This window comes from Pelmatolapia mariae, linkage group LG1 (assembly GCF_036321145.2).
Source record: "Pelmatolapia mariae isolate MD_Pm_ZW linkage group LG1, Pm_UMD_F_2, whole genome shotgun sequence".
NCBI classification, from domain to species: Eukaryota; Metazoa; Chordata; class Actinopteri; order Cichliformes; family Cichlidae; genus Pelmatolapia; species Pelmatolapia mariae.
Window position 1 is genome coordinate 10,685,470 of NC_086227.1, and position 13,005 is coordinate 10,698,474.

The 13,005-nt window shown below is 39.8% G+C and overlaps 1 protein-coding gene across 4 annotated transcripts in view; it reads right to left on the reverse strand.

Annotated features, from left to right (window-relative positions):
* Positions 1–1,100: 1,100 nt before the first annotated feature.
* tspan4a (tetraspanin 4a) overlaps positions 1,101–13,005 on the reverse strand; it is a 158,992-nt gene continuing 147,087 nt past the window's right edge. For all 4 annotated transcript variants that reach the window (XM_063471624.1, XM_063471625.1, XM_063471612.1 and 1 more), the window contains 2 exons: positions 6,967–7,050; positions 1,101–1,658 (listed from right to left, as the gene is read on the reverse strand). In XM_063471624.1, the coding sequence (XP_063327694.1) occupies positions 1,590–1,658; positions 6,967–7,050 (153 nt within the window). In that variant the 3' untranslated portion in view covers positions 1,101–1,589. The remainder of the gene's footprint in view (positions 1,659–6,966; positions 7,051–13,005) is intronic.

Here is a 13,005-nt window from a genome sequence, read left to right on the forward strand (position 1 = left end):
CCGTATTACTTAAAGATTTTATTTCTTCTCAGAGCCTTCATGCTATCTTTAAGTTCAGTTTCTTCCTCTCTGCAAAATAGTGCCCGTTTATGCCTCTCAGGTCCAACCATTATCTGCAACTCTCTGGTGGGAAAGTGGTTTAACACTAAAAGCTGTTTTGAAGAGATCTCCAGAATCGTTAAAGGCTCTGTCAGTTGCAGAAAAAAAAAGAGCTTTTATTGCATTTCCTATTTCCAACATTCCCATAATCCTTTTGAGGGAACAATGCATATATGGTAAAAGAAACACTTATGTATATGTCTGAAAATGGTCCATTTAGACTCATATGAAAACAGTAATGAGGCCTGTAGCTCTACCTAGCTGCTGATTGTAATTTCTTGGGTTGATTTCAGAAGGGCTATTTCCACATATTTGATAATGTTAGAACTTTTGCCCTTTGAGGTCATGACTGTGTAATTAAAGAAAATAAAAAGAAGCAATGGACCAGAAATCAAAATGAAAGCAAAAAAGACTTCCAGCACCTGCAGCACTTTAAATTACAGCTGAAAACAAGTCTTAAAGCTTTTTCCCCCTTTGGGGTTATTTAATCAAAGGTTGTCTCTGGTGTACTCACTCAGTGCATTTCTTGTATTATAGTCGACGGTCCAAGGTGAGGAACTTAGGGAGTCATAAAAGGACGAGAGGAGACTTTAAAGATGAGTCTTTGTCATTGGTGCGCTGATTGGTGCTGGAAGGGAAATTGCCCCAGGGCAGTCTCAAGGCTCCTTCTACTGTATTGTTCATTTAAATTCCTCCTTTTATTCCCGTGTCCCATGAAAAAAATCCAGCCAATAAAAAATAAAAAAGTCAAATGCTTCAGACTTGGTCGCTGGTTTCATTAAAGTATCTAATTAATGCCTGATTAGTTAGGCGCTACAAAATGTTTTAATGACTGCAGTGTGCCGCGGCAGAGAGGCCAAATTAACAATTTTACGTGGCATTTTTTCCCTTTTTTCCATTATTGCTCCTGTTTATTATCTAAGTATCCAGGATACCAGGCAGAAAAAAAGCATGACTACACATTAAACCAGAATGGTGTTTTCTGTTAAGGAATGACAAGATAAGGTTGAGCCAAAACATTTAATACACATCATTGCAGGAGACATGCACTTAAAGCACTTTACACAGTGCACACTGCTCAACTGTAGCTCTCGTTTTGAAAACACATACAAACCATAAAATAATTTAAAACCGAAACACAGATTAAAAAAGGGGTTACACTGGATTTTGTTTTGTTTTCTTTTTTATACATGTTCGTAATACTGTTTCATAAAATGTATCACAGAAATGAGCTTTCGACACAGAGCAAACCATAGGAACTCAGGTATTACACTGACACTGTGCTTGTTGATAGTTAGCAAGAAAACTGACCGGTGACATCCGAGAGCGAATGTCACAGAGAGGACAACCGCTGGAAAGAAGAGGGGGAAGGGGGAGCAGGTGGAGAGGCAGGGAGAGAGGAACGAGGAGAACAGGGTGGGTCTATGTCCGTTCCTCTCTGATGAATAACAATCCAAGAGCGCCAAAGGGTGGAAGGGAAGGGTCGATCGCTAGGCGTAGAAGGTCTCCACTTTCACTGCCTGACAGAACATTGTCATGGAGAAGACCAGACCCAGGATCTGCACAAACACAACAAAAAGAGGCCGGCCATTAAAGGGTTCAGAGATCTGGGAGTGAAATATAAAAGGAACTTTTCATCTCACTTTCTGGATCGCTGTGTACCTGCTTAACCATACATGACAAAAAGATATTCTCCCACTGTTACAGCGAACTCTTAGTGTAGCTAACTTAACTTATTGGACAAAGGATGGTGAAGATAGAGCTGCTAGAGAAGAGAGAAAGATCACAGATCACGCAGAGGGTTCCTGTGACAGAGAAGGATGCTAGTATTAGACTGAGGAGGCAGATGTGATGATTTGCTGTGGCGAGCAGCTGAAAGAAGAGGAAGTGTATCTCTGATAATGATAAGAAGACAGTCCCAACACCCAAATAAGTGTAAGATATGTTGGCTAAATATTCAGCTATATTCAGCTTTATCTTTTTTAAGTAAGACAAAAACAGAGGTTGAAAGTCAATATCATATATCAGTTATAATATTGAGTGTTGCTTCCTCAGTCACCTTTTCCACTCACTGTGTGCTTTTACACCTCTCTACATTTAATCATTACTTATTATTAATCTCTGGCTCGCTTCCACAGCATGTCTTTTGTCCTGTCTTTCTCCCCTCACCCCAACCGGTCGTGTCCAGTGGCTGCCCCTCCCTGAGCCTGGTTCTGCTGGAGGTTTCTTCCTGTTAAAAGCGAGTTTTTCCTTCCCACTGTCACCAAAGTGCTTGCTCATAGGGGGTCACATGATTGTTGGGGTTTTCTCTGTTATATTATTGTATAAAATGCCTCGAGGCGACTGTTGTTATGATGTGGCGCTGTATAAATAAAATTGAATTGAATTAAATTAAAAATGACCACTTTTATTCTTCAACACAGTCTGAGCTCTCTTAGTCAAGTTTTGTCATTTCTTTAAGTAGTCTTCAGGATGTTGGTTGACTTTTTGTTCAGTTCTTTTTCAACACAATCCCACACTCCTTCAATAATCTCGAGTGTCGAGCTCTGGGGAGGCCAATCCATGACTGATAGTGTTCCACTGTGTTTTTTCTATCCAGCTATGCTTTTACTGTATTTGCAGTGTGTTTGGGATCATTGTCATACTGAAAAATGCTGCCAGATGGTACTGCACAGTGGATAAAAATCTAACAGTACTTATCTGCAATCAGAATTCAGTTTTGAAGAGATCCTCAACACTACTGGCTGAAATGCTTCAGAGAACAGTAGACAGATTAGTTGAAGGTCCAGATGCATGTGTCAGGTTTTTGCTGGATCTTTTCCTATTCGTTTAGGATTAATTATAAAGGACACACTGCACACCATTCTAAGATATTTCAAGTTTTCAGCTAATAGCTATTTGGGAATCTCATTGTTGGAGTTGAAAATATTATTTCAAGTCTGTAAAACTATGCTATCTTTGGTATTTTTCATAGATTCAGCTAAAGAAATGAGAACAGATTATAATTTTTTGTGACCTGCTGCTAGTAACAAAGTGCCCAAAGATACAATTTAAAATGAGTTGTCTGTTATTTGTAGACACAGCACCATCCCCTGAGTTAGATGACCTATTTATTCTTAAATGTTCGTATAACAAAAACCATTGCCCCGAAAATGGTCAGGTATAAGGACTGGACTCAAAATGAGTACAAAGAATAACTATAACAGAACAATGACTAGAAAGTTTGGCTCCTTGTGGGCAAAATATAAAGAAATAAGAGGTGGCTCGACACGTTTGTACATGATATATAAAATCTTAAATGTTAGGCTATAATGCAATACATCATACAATATGTATTCATACAGTCATTATTTTATACAATACAATCTACGATTATAGTAACACAAATGATACTAATATAGCAATGAAACATCACAATAATTATGATGTGTTTGATACCATTAAAAAGTAATGATCAATTTACAATTCACTGACACTGGTATTATAAAGTGTTATGTAACGTGAGATCACACACACATTATCCCACACAGACTCATTATGATGCATTATAGATATGGCTGAACCTGTGTGGTCCTTCACACACCGATAAAGCCAGTCAGCTGAAAGTTATTCAGCAAATTTAGGCAGTGCATTTGTTCTCAGCCTTGAAAGAAACTTTGAAAAAACTTTCAAGTTAGGTTTGAAAACCTCTGAAGTGGTTCGTTAATAAAGGAGATAGTTCTACTTCTGATGACTTTGTTCTTGTACCACTAAAATCAAACTTGTGCATCTCAATGGTTCTCCACTTTTTTCAAGGTGTAACACATCACTTGAGGATGGAGCCTGTTAATTAAGTGGCAGTTGTCTACTATAATGAATTCACTAAGTGTGAAGAGGAGGTAACTTTAGAGCGGGGAACTTGTATCTTAAGTAAAATATCAGTGGATTCACTGGGTAAAAAAACCTCACTTTTGAAAGAGACTGAGTTGGAAGGACTTGATGATATTTGGGCACTGTTAGCACTCAGTTATTTGTGCAGGTTTGCACAATTTTTCAAGAGTTGCTAAAGTGACAGTTACCTCATGGGAGTTCATACAGAGCAATATTTCATGCACAACAACATACTTTTCTTCTATTAGAAAATTAAGGAAGTTTTTGAATCATTCACTTAGTAGTTATAGAGCCAGTATGCTACTCATCTGCATGCTAATAAAAAACTCGTTAAAGTAAACAAAGGTGCCTTAATTTAAAGTGTTAACTCGTTAAAAGACTAAAATAAATGCCCGTGTTTCTATGTAGGAGCACGTCCACATTAAGCCAGGTAAATTGTAAATGTGTCTCTTTCTCTCTGTTTTAGCTCTCCGCCCAGACATTCAGACTAAAAGAGCCTTTTTCTCCCCCGAAAACAGACCTTTTACTAAATTGGTCTCTGGAGTGTTTAAAGCTTAAAATGCCAGAGTAGTCGTTTCATTGTGCGCGGGGGACAAACAGAGATGTTGCAAAATGGTGGCATTCAGACATTTCACTGTGGACACAGAAATGACACCGCAATGCTAATGTGTGCACAAATCACTTTGGCACACACAAAAAAAACCTGCTTTTCAGATTTAAATGGCTTAATGCAGATGCAAACCAAGTGTGCGTTTGCCTGACTGCGACGCAGCTCCATTAATACAGTTCCAACTTTTTAGAATAATAAATCAACATCGTTTCATTATACAGAACTGGCCCTTATTGTTTCTGATTTGCGGGAGAGTCATAATTCAGTGAGCTTGCTTAATGGCTGCTGTTACCAGTATCTGTAACCCATTTTAAAACGTTCCCGTAGACCCTGCTGTGTCGCACGCACCGTAGGAAACCCTGATTAAACACTTCTCTCGAGCCTTGACCATAAAACTTCCCTAAAGCTAACTTTTGTGCACAGCCAGGATGGATGAAAATATGGTTTTTACACTCCCTTGATTCAATTTTAGTCAACAAAATAAAATATAAGTACCTTTTTTTTAAATTTCAGTTGCCTGTCTTTATATGAACTATTACTACTATTATGATAATCCCTCATTTATCCGAACTGTCTAGTCACTGCTTTGTTGAATTTATGGATATATTTGGGTTTATGTATAAGCAGACTCTTACATGTAGGTTTGAAGTTGCTTTACTGTCACAATTCTCTGTCTCTAATGCTATGAGTAAAAAAAATCTTCTGGGGTTTATCTAAAACTCATCCACTCCTAAAATGCTTATTCCTAAAGTGCCTCCTAAAACACTCTGCACTTTAAGGGATTTTCAGACATCTCTCTCGAGCTGTGTGCAAGCTGTGTGTTGCTAAATAAAGAGATGTCTGTGAGCCTTTAAAAAAAACTATGCAAATCTTGCCAAACAGCAGCCACTGATGTGAATAATATCCACTGATGATTAATGAAAAATCTTGCGTAACATAAGCACGCAAGCCTTTTGTTAGATCAAGCAGTAATATCGGTTGTGCTCCATCAGTTCATCTAATGTTTACTAACATCAGCTATCGTAAATAATTATATGTACCCACAGACTGTAGATAAAAGATGGAGGTCTATAAACATGGAGCCAGTGGAGAACTTCCTTTTGTGGCTTTGTGGTTGGTAAGAGCATGCAGTGCCTTCAGTTTCTCAAATCAATATGGTAACAGCTAAAATGCTGTAGCAAAGTCTGTTTATACTGGACTGAGATCTGGTGAATGTGGATGCCGAGAAACCAGTTTGGAATGATCTGAGCTTTATCCTACTGGGAGGAGCCATCAGAAGATGGGTACGCTGTGGTCATTAAGGAAAATGAATGATCCTCATTTGGTTCGAAGGAGCCCAAAATGTGCTTTCATGATGTTTACATCAAATTCTGACCCTACCAAACTGAACATTGTTCCAATCTTTTATTACACAATTTTGGTGAGTTTGTTTGTAAACTGCAGCCTGTGGCCTTCTGCTGCTGAAGCTCATCTGCTTCAACGTTTGATGTGTTGTGCATTCAGCGATGCCCTTCTGCATGTCTTGGATGTAATAAGTGGTTTTCTGAGCTACTGTTGCTTGCCTTTCAGCTTGAAGCAGTCCACCCATCCTCCTCTGACCTCGGACATCAATAAGGTTGTGTGGGAAAATCCCACAAGAATCACTGAAATTACCTTTCTTCCCCATTCAGATGCTCGATTTGAACCTCAGAATAGAGTTTGCTGAGTTGCGGCGATGTGATTGGTTGATTACATATCTGTGTTAACGAGCAGTTGAACAGGCGAGCGTGGAGTCTATGATTACACCACAAGTCTCTGCACGTTCTGTTAGATATTCACTCGGTTTTTCACTTGTAAAATTCTTACTTGCACTTATTTAAACCATAAATAATTCCTTGTGTTGTACTGTACCACAGATTATTTACGACAAGACCGGAAGCTCTTCCTTCTTCGATCTAGTTTTCATTTTGCTCCGTGTAGGTTTATCACGTAGGATGTTACATGCAGGGTTTTCAAGGGCACTGAGACTCTAATGGGTGACTAAAAATCAGCCTACAGCCACACAGGAGCCTCGTGTGATCGATGTTCTCAGGCAGAGCATATTTCTCCACCCAGATTGTGAAACCACATCACGTATCACTTGGCTGGAAAGGAGATAAAAGAATTTTATGGAAAGTCAAACCTCCCTATGTGGTCTTCAGCAGTAACACAAGAGGCTTATATGGGCTCAAGCTGTCCACAAAAATCCTGCGTTCCTACGCTTAATGCAAAGGAAACGGGCAGTATTAGATTTATTTATCTCAAAGTAGGAGCCTTTTTCTGAAGCAGTGCCATAGATAGCGAGGATGGAGCTAAAGGGTCTTGGGAAAAAAAAAAAAAAAATCACACAGCATTCCAGCTGTAATTACCTGAGTAAGTGCTGTGCATAGTGCAAAGATCCAAAGTGCCACCAGGTTCTCATTAAGCCAGTCCTTTACCCGCTCGTAGCACGGCTGCGGAGACACACACAGAAAAAAAAATATGCACAAAGGATGAGCAAACATTAGCCCCCAAAAGTAAACTCACTATTACGATGTCTTGTAATAAATACATAGGCGAAGGAACCCTTACAACGACTCTTTTCCTCCTGTATAAAGAAACCATGATAGAAAATACTCCTAAGCTAAAGGATCCCATGTGGCAACATCCTTATCTACTAATCCTTTCTCTCTGACCTAATATTCTTTGGGAAAACTTTTCAAATTCGAAGCCCTGCTGTCTCTGTCTCCCTTCAGCAGTACAAACAGCAGTAATGTGAGTACAGGAGCAGCACATATGCCGGCTGTATCACTTAGACATGAGAAGGGCCTGAATTTTTCATGTCTGACATTGCTTGAATTTATTCTGAAGGCAAGTTGACAGAAAAAAAGAAAAAGCCTCTCTCTAAGTCAAAGTCAAAGTCAGTTTTATTTGTCAATTTCTTCAGATGTACTTGCCATACAAAGGAATTGAAATTACGTTTCACACTGTCCCATGCGTAGACATAGACAACAATAAAGTGCAGATGCACAACATTTAGGTAACATACAGGATATAACAAGACAGGACCTACACATAACATATAATAAAGTGTTCCACAGTGCGCCCTGGAAAGTAGTGTACTAGTCTACTTGACGTAGTCCCAGGTTGTGGTTGGGACTCTAACTGCTTTGCCGTTCTTTGTTTTTGTCTCCAAGACAGTTTCATCATCCAGACTAGATTTAAAAATCACTTTTGAATGTACAGTCTTTGTGCACCTGAGAGGCAGGAAGAAAAGAAAGTTAATTATTAGTCTTAGTTATCCTAGTGCTCAGAGTGTAAGCAAGTAAAGAAAAGGAGATGGATTATCAAAAGCAAAGGAAGTGGCTGTCTCTGTGCAGATGAAAGCGGACATCAGAAGTAATGGGAGTGGCATTTGCAATGAAAGCTATGTGACACACGGGCACCACAGACATTTTAAAGCCGGGTGGCGAGCTCTGTGTGTGTCAATATGATAGATACACAGGAGAAAAGCCTGCCTGACACACTGTAGTAAAAGGGTAAGTGCTATCATAACAGGCTACAGTGCTGTTCTAATTTAATTATTCATTTCTGCAGACTTACCTTCCTGATTGTGCTATTTTATAAATCTCCTTACATCAAGGAGCTGAGTCAGAGCCAGAGAAAGCAAACACAATCAACTCTGCATTTTACTGGTACCGAAAAATATATATATATTTTTTTTCCTTGGTGCGCGGTAAAATAGTTCTCGGCTGGATCAATATGGAAAGTCATGCAGTAAGCCAAAATTTTAGACATCTTTGAAGTTATTCATCAAAATGCTGCCCGAGTGTAAACCCCTTGGACCACAAAGCTGCATCTGAAAATATATAAATTCATATTTTTATTGTCTGACATCCACTGCAGACTCTCATAAAACCTAGGGGGGGAAAACCCCACGTTAGTAAACCTGAACCTGCCATGCCAGACACTAAACCCATCAACAACGTTCCAGAGCAAGCTAAAAAAAATGTAAAAGAAACCGCAATCAATGTCTTTGCAACAATTCTTTGGCTGTTGTAGCCACTACTTAGTGGACTACACCACGAATTTCACTTTCCTTGCTCTTAATGTGGGATTTGGCAGCTTTTTGTGGCTGCTTAGTTGGCCAACACAGAAGAGGATTTAGCAGGTAAAGTTATTAGAATGGAAAACTATGACTGCTCAGCTTAAAAAAAAACACTTATATGTCCAAAAATCCTTTATTGCAAATTTAAAGCCCCATTCAACACATTTAAGAAGCTTTCAACTACGTGCTCAAGTAAAACACTGTGCATAACAAGCACAAGCACCACACTGTCTTAAGACAGGGATGATTAGTAACAGCAACAGTTTAGTTTAGAAAAATCCTTACAGTGGCACTGAACTGTAAGGCTGTGACCTGTACAGTCATTACTACCCATGCTGTAGAGGCAGGCCTGTGATATTGCCTGTGGGGATGGATGAGTGTGCCTGTGAGAGGCTCTAATGAAGAGTCTATGGCTAGTGTGTGTGTGGGCAGTTGTGATACCGAGAGCATTGTGAGTAAAAAGAGCTGGACTGGAAAAGTGATGCGTGTGTGATCACAAGTCATTGCATGCAAGTCCTGCCAAGGTCCACGTCACCTGCATTTTCCACTCATCCTGGTTCATGAATATCATCCATTTCCAGCGAGCGCTGTAGCAGGTTTACGTTGATGTTGACAGACAGTCTCTCCTTCACAGCTCTGGCCTTTTCAAGAATTCTGTGGTGTTCAAGTGGTAGGTGTTAACTCTGAACTCTGTCTAAAAGTGCAGCGTGTGCCGAATTTGCACTTTCCGTCCTGGTCTCAATGGATTCTCATGAATCTTGTTTTGGACTGTACTTTCCCCTGGACCGCCTCCACTTTCATCTCTGCATCATTTTCCTCACTGTGAAAAGATGCTCTAACGTGTCAGTTAAAAAAGGGCTCAGCTCAAATAAGAACTAGATGATGTACAGCTGGGTTCAGACTTCAACTTCTGTCCTTAAAATAAAATCGACAGACTCTAACTGCCTTTCAAAAATTCTTTAACAGGGTAATATGTATGTCAAAAAAAAAAAAGAAATGCACATTTATCTTTTGATTGATTTTTCAGTACATCTCTCAGGAACCCAAACATACTCTATGAGTAGTTTTCAATTTCAGTTGAATTTTAGTCAGTGGCAGGATTATTCCTTTGCTTACCAAACACAAATGAACTCACTTGTACACCTCAGAAATGGTTCAATTTACCACATTCTCAAGTCGATCTAAGAATACAAAAACCAGTATATACACATTATCATGTGCCACCATGCTACGCCTGGCTGAAGTTAATCGAGGCCGGGCTATCGGCACGCTGGATTCTTGCATGCGTATCTGAGCTGTAGCTGCGGCCTTGCATGTCGATGAGAGCAGCATCTTTGATCTGATTGTTCTTGGTGGAAATCTTACTGGACTTAGGAACCGAGACGAGGTGGTTCAACCTGACCTTGTGGCACTCTTATGGTTGCACAGCGATGTCACGGTAGCACAGGCCTTTTTTGGATTGGGAGTATATCCAGACACTTCCTCGGCCAATATTTAGTCTTCTGTTGAACATGCCTGGGACATGTCCAGTAGAGCTCCATAACATAAATGTCTCGTTATAGTGCTGATCTATATAAAGTAGTTGAAACACAAATGTTTGTTTCTTTATACACACACACACACACACACACACACACACACACACACACACACACACACACATATACACACATATATATATATATATATATTCAGTTAAGGTTTCTTATGATCAAGAAAACTATTTGCGTGGTAAAAAATGGCAACTGTGGCAAGAACATTTCTGTAAACTTTACTCTAAAACTTACTCTGCCTATGTATAACACATTATGGTAGGCTATTATCCCTACCTTAAATATGACTATATATGATATATATGATATTTTTGTATTTTCAGCATAAAAGTGATTAAAAAAGTGATTTTCACAGTAAAAAAAAAAAGATTTCTACATATTATGGCAGTAAAAGTTAAATTTATGTATTGTCTCTTGATTTATGGCCATTAAATGTTTCTACAATGGAGATATACCATTTTGCATTTTATGGTCTAACACCGTTCCCATTGAATTTTCACCGTAATTTTTAGAAATACTCTTTACAGCCAAACAGAGAAAGTTTGGCAGTTGCACAAACAAGTGGTGAAAAAATTTGCTTGCTGTAATTTTTCCTTCCCTTTGTACTAGCAAAAGAATATACATATACATATAAATCCATTGCTAGTGTAGAATCATAGATGTGCCAATAACAGGTGTTAGCGGTTACTCAAATATGGCTTCTACCTTCTTTTGGTTCCTTTGGCTTTGAACTTAGTTAAAGCCTCTGCTACTTGTTTCCATTCAGTATTTTTATTCCGTTTGTGATTTTAGACCTCAGACCATCACATAAAACGTATTTCCTTTTCTGGGCTTCTACAATGATTGTCTGAAGTTCACAATTTGTTGAAATTGCACTGTTTCCATTGCCATGTCTAATAACCTGGTGGTGGTGCAAACAGAACCTGTCTATGCCAGCGATTCATTTACTGGTGACGGCCTCTGGGCTGGCCTCTTGTTGTCCTTTCCTTACTTGCTGTGTCTTTCAATTTCTTACAGGAAATTGGTGGGTGGAGCTGACCTGGTTAGAGATACAGCACACCTAAGCAAGTTGGGCTCAAAAGACTCTAAAGCAACCCTACAGGGTCCTCTCCTGTACTCTGTATTCCCCTGGTTGACTGACTGGCAGAGCTACTCACTCACTCAGACACTGCGCACACACCGATTTGCTGACATTCACACACTACTGTACACATTATTTACTCTGCATCATTAAAACACTGTGCAGTCTCCTTTATTTGTCACGTAGGTTTGAGTCTAACAGTGACATTAAAGAATCTCTGAATCCATTCATCCGCTGGCTTCGGATCAAGCTTCTGCCTGTGTGGCTGAGGTATTTAAAAGATGACCCTGTGCCTTTGTAATTCTGACAAAAGCAGAGTTTATGCAACTTTTCGCCCTCTCGCATAAACAGTTGCAGCTGTGATGTAGTTGTCTACAAAGGTTTTCATAGATCTTAAAACATTTTCAGGGCTTTTAAAATGGTGACTGCGTCTTTGCGTGTGAAAGCTGTCGAGCCTTTGTTTGAACCTGTCATTCCAGCCTCGTTTCTGTTCGCCTGTCAGTGAATGCATAACGGGATTTTTTTGACATTGTTTGACACCGTGAACACTTAACCGCCAATGACAAGAGCCACAAAAATACAAACCAAGACAAAGCAGCAGACCTTTATTCCTCCAGTATTACATGCATTATTGAAATATTTACTGAACGGTACTATGAGGCATTTATAAAACTTGAATGTGGGAAAAGAAACACTCCCATCTGCTCCGAGACACTTGAGCAACGCAAACCTGCCGGTGGCCTTGAACAGCATCTGATTTCTACTTGTCGCTTGGAACCCGACAGAGAAATCACTCGAGTATAAAATGTGTGACTTCATACTGGGAAGCTGTTGAAACGGAATTCAGTTGGACAATACTAACACACTGAGGGCAACATCTGAGTACGCGTTCAATTGAAGCGAGGTATGCAACAGATATCCACATTCAGTGCAGAAGTGAATGCAGGTATTATTGGAAGAGAGAGCTGCTGTGCTTCACTGAGAACTACAGGGACAGAATCCTTGATCTGCAGACAAACATGAATCAAAATATAAAACAAGCCACATTAATTTATTGTCAAAATGCCTTTCAAGCCGCAGGCGCTAGTGGAATTCAGAAGGCCAACAAGCTGTCACCTGAAGGGCGTAAATATGCCTCATTTTAAAAAAGCTTTCAGTGGTTTATGCAGAAGCTGATCTCACAAAGAGAAATAGGAAAAGCTTTCAAAGGTTACACGTTTTCATTTTGAAACGCGAAACCATTGTCGTTTGTCAGCTTGGCCCTTTGTGCATAATGGCACTGAATTCAAATTCTGCAGTTTACGAAAGGAAACCAAGATTTATTGGTGATTGCTGAAGCTCATGTCTTCAGTTCAGTACCTGTCGTCTTCTGTAAGAGTCTTTGTTTCATAGTTCACAAATGACAACTCTATCTGTAAATCCTCTTCCACTTATCCAATTCAGGGTTGCAAGGGAGGCTGGAGCCCAACCCAGCTGCCATAGGTTACACCCTAGACAGTCTGCCAGTGTGTCACAGGCCTGACAGAGAGACAGACAACCGTTCACACTCATGTTCACACCTATGGGCATTTGCAATCTGCATGTCTTTGGACTGTAGGAGGAAGCCAGAGAACCCACGCAGACACAGCGAGAACACACAGACTCCACAGAGAAAGGTCCCAGCAGCAGGTGGTGGAGTCGATCCCAG